At 47.6% G+C, this 13769-nt stretch overlaps 1 protein-coding gene and 1 pseudogene across 1 annotated transcript in view; both read left to right on the top strand.

Annotated features, from left to right (window-relative positions):
* Positions 1-7536, top strand: part of CKAP2L (cytoskeleton associated protein 2 like) — a 25562-nt gene extending 18026 nt beyond the window's left edge. Inside the window, exons 7-9 of the mRNA XM_006103005.3 lie at positions 5125-5188; positions 6139-6331; positions 7079-7536. Coding sequence (XP_006103067.1) covers positions 5125-5188; positions 6139-6331; positions 7079-7304 — 483 coding nt within the window. The 3' untranslated portion in view covers positions 7305-7536. The remainder of the gene's footprint in view (positions 1-5124; positions 5189-6138; positions 6332-7078) is intronic.
* A 2944-nt stretch (positions 7537-10480) lies between these two features.
* LOC102431729 lies at positions 10481-11450 on the top strand (annotated as a pseudogene).
* The last annotated feature ends 2319 nt before the right edge of the window (positions 11451-13769 follow it).

Below are 13769 nucleotides of genomic sequence, written 5' to 3'. Positions count from 1 at the left end.
CTGCAGACTATCATGGTGGGGCGGGCTGGGGGTGAGGCTGGCCGGGGGGGCAGGGGGTGTGTTTGGGCAGCCGGCCCTGCCCTTGATCGGGGTGGGAGAGTCCGATCAGGGGTGGGCTGGCCGGGGGGAGGGGCCGCGGGAGGTTAGCCAACGGGCCCCACTCCCTGATCGGGCTGGTTCCCTGGCCACCATGGGCATCATAGCGACCGGTCACTCAGGTTGTTATAGCGTTACGCTGGCTTTTTAAATACATAGACTAGAGGGCAAGTGCATGAAATTCATGCATGGAGGGGAGTGTCCCTCAGCCCGGCCTGCACCCTCTCCAATCTGGGACCCCTCGGGGGATGTCTGACTGCCGGTTTAGGCCCAATCCCCGATCTCACAGGGATCAGGCCTAAACCGGCAATCGGACATCCCTCTCGCAATACAGGACCGCTGGCTCCTAACCGCTCGCCTGCCTGCCTGCCTGATTGCCCCTAATCGTTCCTGCCTGCCAGCCTGATCGCTCCCTAACTGCTCTCCTGCTGGCCTGATTGATGCCTAACTGCTTCCCTGCCAGCCTGATCGCCCCCAACTGCCCTCTCCTGACGGCCTGATGGCTCCCAACTGCCCTCCCCTGCCAACCTGATCGTCCACAACTGCCCTCCCCTGCTGCGACCCGCCTCCTCCGCTGGGCCCTGCCTCTGCTGTGCACACAGCCATCTTGTGACGGCCATCTTGTGACGATGTTAGGGCGTGATGCATGAGGGTGTGACGACCACCTAGGCTATTCTTAGTATAGATTATATATGTAATGTAACTTCTAATTCACTTCATAAAGTTATACATAGAATGCGAAGTTCAATATGTCCTTTATGAACATTTTATTAAAATATGGCGAGGCTCAGTGGTTGAGTGTCAACCTATAAACCACATGATCATGGTTCTATTCCCAGTCAGGGCACATGCCCAGGTGGAGGACTTGATCTCCAGTAGGGTGCGTGCAGGAGGGATCAATGATTCTCATCATTGATGTTTCTATCTCTCCTCTCCATTCCTCTGTTAAGTCAATAAAAATATATTTTTTTAAAATATTTATGCTGTATAAACTAATAGTCACTTTTCTTTGTCTCACGTAGTACTTATCATATAAATATGCACTTATGGAAAGTAGCATAGCAGGTTATAAAATTACATTAATTTTCAATACTTATAAAGTCATACCTCACCATAAAGAACCTACACATATACTAATCCCAACACATCAATATCTATAAATCAATAACTCAGAGCTATTGTATGAAATTCCTTTTAATTGTAAAACTACTATCTCTGTATAATTTTTAATAAAAATATCAAATAGTTTGATAGCTTTTCACTTGCATGTTGCTTTCTGTGTCATCATATATTATACATACCTTTTTCATGATTGTTCAAAATCAGAGTTGTACATGCATATAGTTTAAACCAGGGGTGGGCAAACTTTTTGACTCGAGGGCCACAATGGGTTCTTAAACTGGACCGGAGGGCCGGAACAAAAGCATGGATGGAGTGTTTGTGTGAACTAATATAAATTCAAAGTAAAGATCATTACATAAAAGGGTACGGTCTTTTTTTTTTTTTAGTTTTATTCATTTCAAACGGGCCGGATCTGGCCCGCGGGCCGTAGTTTGCCCACGGCTGGTTTAAACAGTCAAATAGTTTGATAAGGTTTTTTAAATAAGGCCTCTGCTCCCCTCGCCTCCCATTTCCAACTTCCCAGAACAAACTGATTATATTTACCTGTATAATATCAGATAACATGCTTATATTGCTATTGCCTGATTTTTTAGTTTTAGACATGATTGTGGACTTCTAAATACAGAGGAATAGGATTTAACCTCTTTCATACACACCTGTGCAGACCCCCAACACACACATATTCCTATGACCCTGGCATACCTGTGTTATCTTTCATGCTTCCTTCCATTAGAGTTATGGAAATTGTGGTCACTATTCCATATTCACATTGTTATGAACGTGTTAGAATTATATGAGTACTTTGCCTTTCAAGCACAACTTTCTACTTTTCCTAAAATTGTTTGTTTTTCTGAGTGTTTATTGTTTAACTAGAGGCCCGGTGCACAAAAATTTGTGCACTCGGGGAGAGGGGGTCCCTCAGCCTGGCCTGTGCCCTCTCGCAGTCTGGGACCCCTCGGGGGTGACCACTTGCTGGCTTAAGCCTGCTCCCCGGGGGGATTGGGCCTAAGATGGCAATCAGACATCCCTCTGGCAGCCCGGCAGCCCTCGGGGGATGTCCACTTGCCAGCGGGGAGCAGACCTAAGCTGCAGTCAGACATTCTTAGCGCTGCTGAGGAGGCAGGAGAGGCTCTCACCACCACTGCTGTACTGGCAGCCATCAGCCTGGCTTGTGGCTGAGCAGAGCTCCCCCCTGTGAGAGCACACTGACCACCAGAGGGCAGCTCCTGCATTGAGCATCTGCCCCCTGGTGGTCAGTGTGTATCATAGTGACCAGTCATTCCCAGTCTTTCTGCTGTTAGGGTCAGTTTGCATATTACCCTTTTACTATATTTTACTATATAGGATAGAGGCCTGGTACACGGGTGGGGGCCGGCTGGTTTGCCCTGAAGGGTGATCCGGATCAGGGTGGGGGTCCCGCTTGGGTGCCTGGCCAGCCTGGGTGAGGGGCTGATGGCTGTTTGAAGCTGGTCACACCCCCTTCAGGGTGGGGGTCCCCACTGGGATGCCTGGCCAGTCTGGGTGAGGGGCTGAGGGCCGTTTTCAGGCTGGCAGGCAACTGAAGCTCCCAGCCTCTACTTTTTTTCTTTTTTTTTTATTCTGGGATTTATTTACCTTCTATAGCTGTCACTGGAGCTGAGAGCCGGCTCCAGCTCTGAGACCCGGCTCCAGCTCTGAGGCTGCGGCTGGCTGAAAGCAGGTATCTGGGTTTGTTTAGCTTCTATAATTGAAACATTGTTGCTTCCGGAGCTCAGAGCTGGGCCAAGGCAGGCAGGGAACCTTGGCTTCCTCCATCACTGGAGCAAGCAAGCCTCATGTTCGCTTCAGCTGCGTGGTTGCTGGCCACCATCTTTGTTGGCAGTCAATTTGCATATCCTGCTGATTAGCCAATGGGAAGCGTAGCAGAGGTATGGTCAATTACCATGTTTGTCTATTATTAGATAGGATTAATTCCCACACTTCTCTCTAATTGTCTAAATTTCTTTGTACTTTCAAAACATCAGACACTATTTCTTTTTCTTTGTGCCCTTTCTCCCAGACTCTTTTGATCTGTCCCAGTCTTGGCAGGTTAGCTTCACCCCAGTCCTCATGAACTACAGTGGGAGCTCCTCTCACCTTCACCATCAGATTCCCTTTATGTCCTTACACCTCCGTTCCTAGAAACCATGTCAAGTTTACTTCTTCCTGCATTGTCTGTTTCTTCTCCAGTGCTTTCTTCTCTCTCTCTCTCTCTCTCTCTCTCTCTCTCTCTCTCTCTCTCGTTCATTCATTCATTTTGTTTTGTTTTCTATTGCTCATTAAAAGCTCTACTCAGATGCTAGTGAAACTGGGCTGTTGGCATATAAGAGGTGGGTTTGAAAAGGCTTATTGAAAGACCTGGGCACAGGGGTGGGGCTTTATCATAGGTGATCTAGCTGAGTCAGTTGGCTGAAGACCCTCATTATCAGTAGTTGTGGGCCCTTCCTCTTAGACAAATCATCTTCTCTAGAGAAGACTTTTCCAGTTTCCTTCTGGGAGCCAGGAACAGTGGGGAGAAGAGTGGGATTCTCAAGCTTCAGCAGAAAACTTTCCTTTATCCCTTCCTTTCAGTAGGCACCCCACTTTCAGTCTTGTAGGATGTTCCCCGTGGACCTGGAGGAGGCCCCCGCTGTGTTCTGTAGGGAGTGGGGCACAGTCACCAGGCTGCATGGAACTCAGAGTGCAAAGTAGACTGGGAAACAGATGTTCAATAGTCCTCCTGATCCTGCCCGCCCATTCCTGTGCCTTTCAGAGGCCCTGGCTGGATCAGTTTGTTTCTTGGCCATACTGCCAGCTTCGAAGTCGGCTCTTTCAAGTTGATCCAGTTGGCCATTTCTTCCTTCTACATTCCAGCTTCCAAAATCTTGTTGCTGTTTCTCCTTTCCTATTTTTTATGGTTATTGCCTCCTTTTAATCCCTTTCCTTTTATAAGTTTCAAGGGGGGTTAAAAATAAATGTATTGCCAATTCATCATCTTTAACTAGAAGCCTGTAAAAACATGAAAGACATCTGATGAATGTTTTATGTAATTCAGGCTCTTTGCAATGTATTCTGTACATTTATTTCCATATTTTTAAGCCTAAAACATTTTAGATTTTATAAAAATGTATGGATAGCTTTGCTTTTATGCTCTGTATCAGGTCATACCTGTTATTTATTTGATACAGTGTCCAGGTCAGAAGACCAGCCTCCTATGAGAATGTGCAGTTCATTTGGGATGTTCTGCCTTAGGGCGTGGCTTGCCTACTTTGGAAAAGGAAGGCTCTCTCAGCTAATTTTTTAAAAAATTACCTTTTTGTAATGCTTTTAGGTTATATTACCAAGTAAAAGATGAAAGAATAGAAAGGCTGAGAGAAAATTGCCCAAAGTGCTGATAACTAAAGGTTGTAATTGGGTGATGAGACTGTGGGTGATTTCCTTTTTCAGGTTTGACCTATTGTTAACATTTTTTTGTAATGAGGTATATGACTTTTATGATAAAAACCAAAATTAACTAAGACAATTCTAAGAATCTATGCCACATTTTTGGTATGGCTATCTTTATATCTTTGGGCCAGAATCTGTATATGGGAACACATCTTCAATGGGATCATATAAGTCAATAAAAAAATTAATTTGTTTTAGATAAATTTTCTTATAGACAACTTTCCATCAACCCATCTCTCCATTAAAGTCAAGCATGCCACCATTTAACCGACATTTTCTTTGTTTATTTTTCCCATGAAGCTATAAGTCTGAAATTTTTTCAATGTAATTTATATTTAGACAAGAGATAAAAGAAATATTTTTATTATAAAAAGAAGTTCATTTGATGTTACACAGAGTTTCTTAGATCATGTTTTCATGAATGTTTTAATATTGTTCATGTCTTTTCATCCTTCCTTCCAGCCAATACAAGAGTTGCGGGAAGTTGTTCTTAATATTTTGCAAGACCAGAACAGAGCCAGAGACGGTACTGTGTTTTGTATTTAAATTCACTCCCTTTAGCCCTACAAGTACGAGTCACTGAGGGTCACCTAGGAGAAAAAGAAGTCCTCTGAAATGCCTCTCGCCCTTGGTTTCTGTGGTCCGGCCCTCTCGACCAGTATCCCTCAGGAGATACAATGGATTATTTTTATGAAATTAGAAGGTGACAAATCTTTTTCCTTAAGAATAGATTTAACTTTGGGGAACAAGTCACGTGAAATTACAGCTACTAACGCATCACTTTGGAGAATGAGGCTACAGAGTAGATATACTCAGTGGCACTCTTACTGGGAATGATGCTAAAATTCAAATGTTTGTTTATAATATATGACAATATTCTTCCAAGAGATGAAAAGAGGAGACAGGAATTCATGTCTTATTACTTGTTCACCCTTATTGACCTTTCTTAGGGTCTCAGCCTCCAGTCACAGTTTCTGCCTATCTCAGTCTAATTTCCTTCTTTTCATTTTGGTTGTTAAGGTTGGGCTATCATGCGAATTGAGTTAACACAAGACATTTTTCACGCACTGTCCAAGGCAAGAGCCATATGGTCATCCTGAGTAAGGAGGGGAGTTAACCCTAGTGAGTCAAGAAAATTGACCCAAGGTGTGGTATAGGGTAGGGTAAAAGGCCAGTGATTAGTCCCTAGGAGAGCTCTCTGGAGTGAATAAGAGACCGGGGTGGGGTTCTGTTCAGAGTTACCTATCCTCGAGTGGGGGGCAGAAGAGGGGTCAAGAGACAGCCTGAGGTAGCTGGACACTGCTGCAGAGCTTAGCAGCAAAACTGGCTGTAAGTCCCACTTCAGAGCAGTTTCTCTTTTTTCGTATCTGGGTCCATAAGGAAGTCATCATATAGGTTACAATGATTTCATTGTATTGATTTTAGCTAAGTACTAAATGTTAAATCTTGCTTTCCTTCTTGACCTTGTGTACACAGGAATTACCTCTGAATCTTTGGTTGCTGAAACTACTATACCACCCATAGAAGAGCTAGCCAGGGACATGGAAACTGGAAGAAAGTCTTGTCTTTCTCCAAAAGAGAGAGAACAGGTTCCAGCAACACCCCAAATAACCGTGGCAGAACAGGATAGGCACCCTGGTATCAAATTACAGGTCGCCCCCATCCCCAGGTAAGCACTCTCTGCAGCAGGCTTCGTGCTCACAGGCCCAGTTCTACTCCACAGATCCAAGTACTGTCAGTGTTTTCACATCTTCTGCCTCATAGAAAGATGAGGTGGTGCAATCCATTCTTGGCATTGAGGGAAGGAGCTGAGGGTGAGGGGAGGGTTGGAACGGACCGAGAGAACTGGCCTGCGGTGAGGGAGGTGCTGCTGGAGTCACGAGGGTTTGGGGTGGATTTCTTCTTCCTCTTCACCCTCACTGGCCTTGCACTTGTAGACCCCACCTTCCTTTCCTGCCAGCCTGGCACAGATTGGTGGGGGGGCCACAAAGTGCCAACAGGGGCAGCCTCTGCAGCTGTGCGGAGGAGGGGCAGCGAGCAGCCCCATAAAAGCAGGGAGGGCGGCTGGGTGTGTACTGGTTACAGACTGCTCAGAGTACCAGTTGGCTTTTTAACAAGTATAAGTTTAAGGCAGAATCCATAGTAATTTAAGGAATTGTGTCAGGTGATCAGTGTCATTTTCTGAAACATTAATGTAACATCAGTCTCTGTTCATGATCTGAGAGCAGATGGAGTCCACCCAGTTGGTTCTGACAATCAGAAAAGGGCCATGTTAGGACGAGAGCTGCTCTAGACAGAACTATCAACCTACATTGAAATATCTATTGTGTCTTATTAATAGAATAAGAAAAAAATAAGGACAAAGTGGAATTTTAAAAGAAGCGATAAAGTTGTGAATACCTCTCTTGTCTCTCAGAATAAGTGGGATGCCGGAAGTGCAGGACATGAAGCTGATCACTCCCGTACGGCGCTCAGCGAGGATCGAGCGAGCCGTGTCCCGCTACCCGGAGATGCTGCAGGACCATGATTTAGTGGTGGCTTCTCTCAGCGAGCTGTTAGAAGTGGAAGAAACAGAGTGTTTTGTATTCCGTAAAAATGAGGCTTTGCCTGTAACATTAGGGTTTCAAACCCTTGAATCATAACTTCTTGAGCCTCCATGAGACAAGAAATGCCCTCGTCCAGCTGACCTGGGAGAAACTGTCGTGGACGCAGACCAGGACTTGGAAAGTAGCTTGCAAGACTCACTCTCAAATTGTCCATCTCACACAGGATAACCTTGGCTTGTTTGTTTAAGGTTGTCGTTTGCCAATTTCACAGCATCCAGAAATTTCACACTATTGAACATGAATTTATCCCACAAGTATGGTAAGGACACGGAAGACAGACCTTCCTTCCTGCGTCCACCTTACTCCTCCCAGCGTGGACGGTCTGAGCTCAGGTCATGTGGGACATGACAGGCCACCTGGTCAGTTCCCCTCATTTTACAGATGAATTTATACTCGCCATGCCTTTGCTCAGCAATCATAAATGGTTTACATATGACCTTTGCCTCTGTCACCGTGTCCTTGTGACGAGGGGTACGTCCTTTCTCTGCCAGATCTCCTAGTGAAACCATCCTGGATTGGGATGGTCGTCGAGTTTTTTATATCCAGTCCTAATTTTTGCATTTGTTATTCAAAATGCTTTAAGTAAAGGCAGAAATGGGAGCGGGTGGGGAAGGATGCTTGCTTTTGCACTTCAGTTCTTTGCTCTGCCAGGGAACCCCCGCCTGAAAAGGCGGTGTGAGCCTCAGACTCTACGGGTTGCCTTTTCTTCCCTCTGAGCAACTGCTCTTGGGAAGGTAAAATCTGAATCACTGTAAATATAATGTAGAGAACCCGGTTCAACAGCTTTCTTAATATTTAAGTATTAACCAAAAAAGAACATTAAATTTTGTTTATTCCTGCTTCATTTTATCTTATTTATTACAAAAGAAACAGTGATGATGGCGTGAGAATTAGTGGTTTGTCTGGGGAACCACCAATAGGCTACTCCAGAGGCCTATGGGACATTGATTACCCTGGAGAGCTGACCTTGATCAGAGTCTGACCATCAGCCACACCCAGGAACCAGGCTTATTCATCGTGAGAGAAGCAGATCCATCTCTAGGTCAGATGTATAATAACAAGGTTCATGAAACAGCTATAACGACTGCAATGCGGATAGATTAAGAAGTAGATTGTTACCACAACCAAAATCAGGAATGTGTACAGCCAACCCTTTCCTCCCTTTAGACACTCACTTTTACCTGTGACACCACCAAATGCCCACGGGGGTTCCTAGGGATCACAAAATCTGAAAATGGGAGTTATTTTTCCAGGTTCTTTGTCCTCGGGTCCTTTGTGCATTTATTACTGCTTCATTTTATCTTATTTATTACAAAAGAAACAGTGATGATGGCGTGAGAATTAGTGGTTTGTCTGGGGAACCACCAATAGGCTACTCCAGAGGCCTATGGGACATTGATTACCCTGGAGAGCTGACCTTGATGAATGGAGTGGATCCAGAGACAAGGAAGCATGGAACAGAGTGCAGAATCTCAGAGGGAAGGCGGGGGAAGGTGGGTGGGTGGGAGGTTATCAATCAAGGACCTTGTGCATATATGCATGGCCCATGGACACAGACGAGGCCATGCATATATGAGGCAGTGAGGGCCTGGGGCTGGGGGAGAGGGGCAGGCTAGAGGGGGTCAATGGGGGAGAAAAGGGGACATATGTAATACTTTCAACAGTAAAGAATTATTAAAAAAACAAAACAAAAGAAGAAGTATTTTTGTGCACATAATACATGATTGGCTGTAGAGGACCTCATTCCAGGTCATTAGGAAGACAGTAAATGTGATAGCCCAGATGTCCTTGAACTTGGTGCATTAATACATATGAGAAGTTATACTTGTGCTTTAAAAATGTGATCGTGCCCTAGTTGGTTTGGCTCAGTGGATAGAACATTGGCCTTTGGACTGAAGGGTCCTGGGTTTGATTCCGGTCAAGAGCACATGCCTGGGTTGCGGGCTCAATCCCCAGTAGCAGGCAACTGATCAATGATTCTCTCATCATTGATGTTGCTATCTGTCCCTCTCCCTTTCTCTCTGAAATTAAAAAAAAAAAGTGATTGTACTCTAGCTGGTTGCTCAGTGGTTAGAACATTGGTCCTCGGACTGAAGGATTGCAGGTTTGCTTCCAGTCAAGGGCACATACCTCGGTTGCAGGCTCCATCCCTGGCCTGGTCTGGGTGAATGCAGGAGGCAACCAATTGATGTGTCTCTCTCACATCGATGTTTCTCTCTCTCTCTCTCCTCCTCTCTCCACTCACTCTAAAAATCAATGGGAAAAATATCCTCAGGTGAGGATTAACAACCAAAAAGAACATTAAAAAACACACACAAAACACCATGATCATTACTTTGGTAGGAACTGCTCTGTGTGGTACTCAGCCCTGGCCTGTCCTTGTTCTGATGTCACTGTCCCTTGTTGGTGGTGCCAGCTGGGATATATAGAGACTTAGAACAAGAGTCTCTGCATTTGAAACGACAGACGAACTTTTGACACAGCTCACTGGTGGCATTTTCTGTGGATAAACAAGGGACACACCTGGAACATCTGAAGACAAATAAGGGGCAACAGGCCACGAGCTCCGAGCGCTCAGTCATTTTTCACATCTGCATTTCAGGTTTGGAGCCCAAGGCCTTTCCTTCTTCCTGGGTTGACTTTGGGCCAGCCCAGGCAAGGACCAGGTACCCCTGGTCCTTTAAACACTAGATTCTTATCCTGGGTAGAGGGTAGCATTTCATCAGGAAAGACCCTAGGTCCCGCTTTTTGGAAAGGTGCTGTAATATGTTCAGTATCTGAATCTATACAGATTTGGGTCCTGGGTTGGCACAAAATACCGGCTCTTCCACAAAATACCGACTTCTGCGCATGGGCCACAAAGTTTCAATCACACTGTACATGCGCGCCTGCACGTGGTATTTTGTGGAAGAGCCACACTCAAGGGGCCAAAGAGCCGCATGTGGCTCGTGAGCCACAGCTTGCCAACCACGGCCCTAGGAGATGTATCCCTAAACATACTGCTACGAGAGATGTCTGAGATTTTGCTGCCTATGGTTTCTTCTAGGATATTTATGGTTTCATGACTTAAATTTAGAAATACTGTTTTTTAAAAGAAATTGTCCCCTGCTGCATTGGGCCACCACTTCTTGTGCCATCTCCTTTCTCTACTGTTGCCATTGCCACCCCTCCATGACCCGTCCATCTGCCCTCCAAGTGACCCGAAGCACCTCATGGCTCCCCGGAATCCAGACACACAGCACCCTTTCCACTGTGATGAGGCCCTGGCACCCCCTTGCTGTATCTCCTGCCGAAATACCAAGATGCAAAGATTGTGCCAACCCAGGACCCAAAAGCCTGGCTTCTTGTGATATCCTGGTAGACATGGTTGGCGAGTATGACCCTCAGATGCCAATATGGCCATCACCAGAGGTCATTCACAGAGGCCATGAGCTCCCCGTCCCCTGGGAAGCCGTGGCCGACCCAGCTGAGCAGTGTGGACTCATCTACCTGCATCAGCACAAGCTGTGGCCCAGATGCTGAGTAGCAGTGAAGAACACAGTAGGGTGGGCCCCGTCTATGACAAGATGAAGGAGAACTTTGTGGAGGAGGTGGATGCAATGGGACAGCCTCGATGCACACTGACCACTATGTTGTGCCAGGGTTGCCCGGCTTAATCCCACCTGGAACCAGCCCAACCAACACACCGAGGCCGGGCTCAGGTGGGCAGTGCATCTGGTTCAAGAGGAGTTTCTGCAGAGACTAGTCTTCTACCCGCACAGCTGGCAGCCAGCACAGGTCTGGATGGAAGAGGCCCTGGCCCAGAGATTCCAGGTGGATCCAATAGAACTGGCAAAAGGTGGCTGTCCCTGATAGGAGCCTCTCTATCACCTGGAATCTGGGCTGTCACCCTGGTGACCATCGCCTTTGTTATCTACAGTGACCAGGCTGGACAGAGGCGGGTACAGTGTGCCCAAGGAGCTCCATCCGGTCCACGTCTGGTCTCCGTCCGGAAGACCCCTGCCAGAGCCATGCTGAGGTCTTCCGGGCGAGGCCCAAGGCCAGGTCAGTGCTGTTCCTAGCTGCATCTTTGTCCATGCCAGTGGCTTCACTGGTGGGCACCACACCCAACAGGGTGCCACCTTGGCCCAGCACCTATGCCTCCCACAAATCCCCTCATCTAATAAAATTTCTTCCATTTAAAAAAAGAAAGAAAGAAATGTGCAGAAATAAAATTGCATGTGCAGCTCAGGGAACTTGTTACACACATTTCCCTGGCTCAGAGGCCGGGGGGACACCTCGGATAAGCAGTGCTTCCTCCCGGAAAGAAGTGTTCTTGGCTCCAAATCCGTCCCATTTAGGAGAGGTCAACACGGTGCTTCTCCCGTCCACACTTGTCCTGTTACCTGAAAAATACCTCAAGTGGAAGACAGCCCCTGGTGCCGGCCCAGGTCCAGCACTCGGGCAGCCTTGGTGCAGCTCTGCTGGTCCTCAGGAGCCAAGAAAAGTGGTCCTGGAACCTTTCCTCCGAAGCTCACACAGTGACTCCAGCCAGGGGTAGGAAAGGTGCCCAAAGCCCTTCTCTGGGCTGGGATGGAGATGAGGGGCAGAGAGGCCAAGCCACACATCCCCAGAGAAGCCACAGCTGCCACTCGTAGTGTGTGCGGCCCTCTGCTGGTTGGGATGGGGAAGTAGCTCCACAAACCACCTGGAACCACCAGCTAAAGGGAGCCTATGAGAGGGACACTTTAAGCAGCCCCAGGAATGCCAGGGTAGCCACTGAGCCAGCCTGCCATCATGACAGCGGGGATCTCAGCTCAGGGGCTCAGGCAGCACAAGGGACGAGGGGCTGAAAGCAGGAGCCCCTCTCTCGTGGTTCTGCCACCTCTCCCAGAGCAGGGGTGGGTTTATCAGACCATCAGCCAAAAGGAGGCTGGAGGGGGGCCAGGCACCAACAGTCAGCTGGGCCCAGCTGAGCAGAACTGGGGATCTGCTCTGGGATTAGAGCCTTGGTTCTTGGACCTATTGGGCCCAATGCCCAATTAAGAGTATTTTAATTTCCTAAATTGAAATTGAGGAGGTGGATGCATGAATCTATGAATTTCTATACTAAATTGAAATTCATAGATAATATAATTATTGTCTCAATAATTTAAAAAATAAATATAATAGCCTCACTATAACATAGAAGAAATAAAAAGAAAAGCAATCCTATATAATAAAGAGGTAATATGCAAATTGACCATCAGGCCCTCACACAAGATGGACACCACAAAATGGCCGACAAGGGAGGGCAGTTGGGGGGACCAGGCCTACAGGGGAGGGCAGTTGGGGGGACCAAGCCTGCAGGGGAGGGCAGTTGGGGGGACCAAGCCTGCAGGGGAGGGAAGTTGGGGGGGACCAAGCCTGCAGGGGAGGGAAGTTGGGGGCAACCAGGGCAGTTGGGGGAAATTGGGCCTTCAGGGAAGCAGTTAGGCATCAATCAGGCTGACAGAGGAGTGGTTAGGGGTGAATAGGCTGGCAGGCAGAAGTGGTTAGGGGCAATCAGGCAGTCAGGCAGGCGAGCAGTTGGGAGCCAGTGGTCCCGGATTTGAGAGGGATATCCAACTGCCTGTTTAGGCCAGAATCCTAAACTGGCAGTCAGACATACCCCGAGGGGTCCCAGATTGGAGAGGGTGCAGACTGGGCTGAGGGACAATCCCCCCCTCGTGCACGAATTTCGTGCACCAGGCCTCTAGTTTATAATAAAATAATATGTTTCTATGTAAATACCTACCTAGGAATGACTCCACTTGAAGACAAAAAAGCTCCCACAATTCTCCAAAATGCCCCCTATGCCTGACAGCCCTCCCCTGGGAACGCTCATTCTAGCCCGCTGTAGCCCCAAGTGGCAGAGCTTAGCCACAGCCAGGTGGCTCCTCCCAGCTCTGCTCTGCAAGAAGACACCTGCTGCTCCCAGCCACTCACCCTCTGGGGGCAGGAAGGGAGGCAGGAGGTGGGGTCCACATGGGCCAGTTCTTGCTCTGTGACCACCTCGTGGGACATCTGCAGGGACAGATGGAGATGGAGAAGGTCCATCAGTCAGGCCTTCTGAGGTCGTACTCCAGCCCTTCCCACAGCTGCAGCACCCAGCCCAGCAGGCAGTAGACGGAACCGGCAGGGAGGGGGTGGTCCAGGGAAGGAGGTCCAGCAGATGGAGGCAGCGTGTCATAAGAGCCAGTTTCTTTACATGTTTCACCTACTCCCTCGGGTGCCTTTCTTTTTTCTAAAATATTTTTATTGATTTCAGAGTGAAAGGGAGAGGGCGAGAGATAGAAACATCAATGATGAGAGAGAATCATTGATCGGCTGTCTCCTGCACCCAGGCATGTGCCCTGGCTGGGAATCGAACTGTGCATGACCTCCTGGTTCATAGGTCGATGCTCAACCACTGAGCCACACTGGCCAGGCATCGGTGCCTTTCTTCACCTGCCTGGTCTTTACTGCAGCAGCAGTGTCTGGCAGAACAGATAACTATGCCGA

This window comes from Myotis lucifugus, unplaced genomic scaffold (genome assembly GCF_000147115.1).
Source record: "Myotis lucifugus unplaced genomic scaffold, Myoluc2.0 scaffold_454, whole genome shotgun sequence".
Lineage (NCBI taxonomy): Eukaryota > Metazoa > Chordata > Mammalia > Chiroptera > Vespertilionidae > Myotis > Myotis lucifugus.
This window is presented reverse-complemented; position numbering and strand designations above follow the sequence as displayed.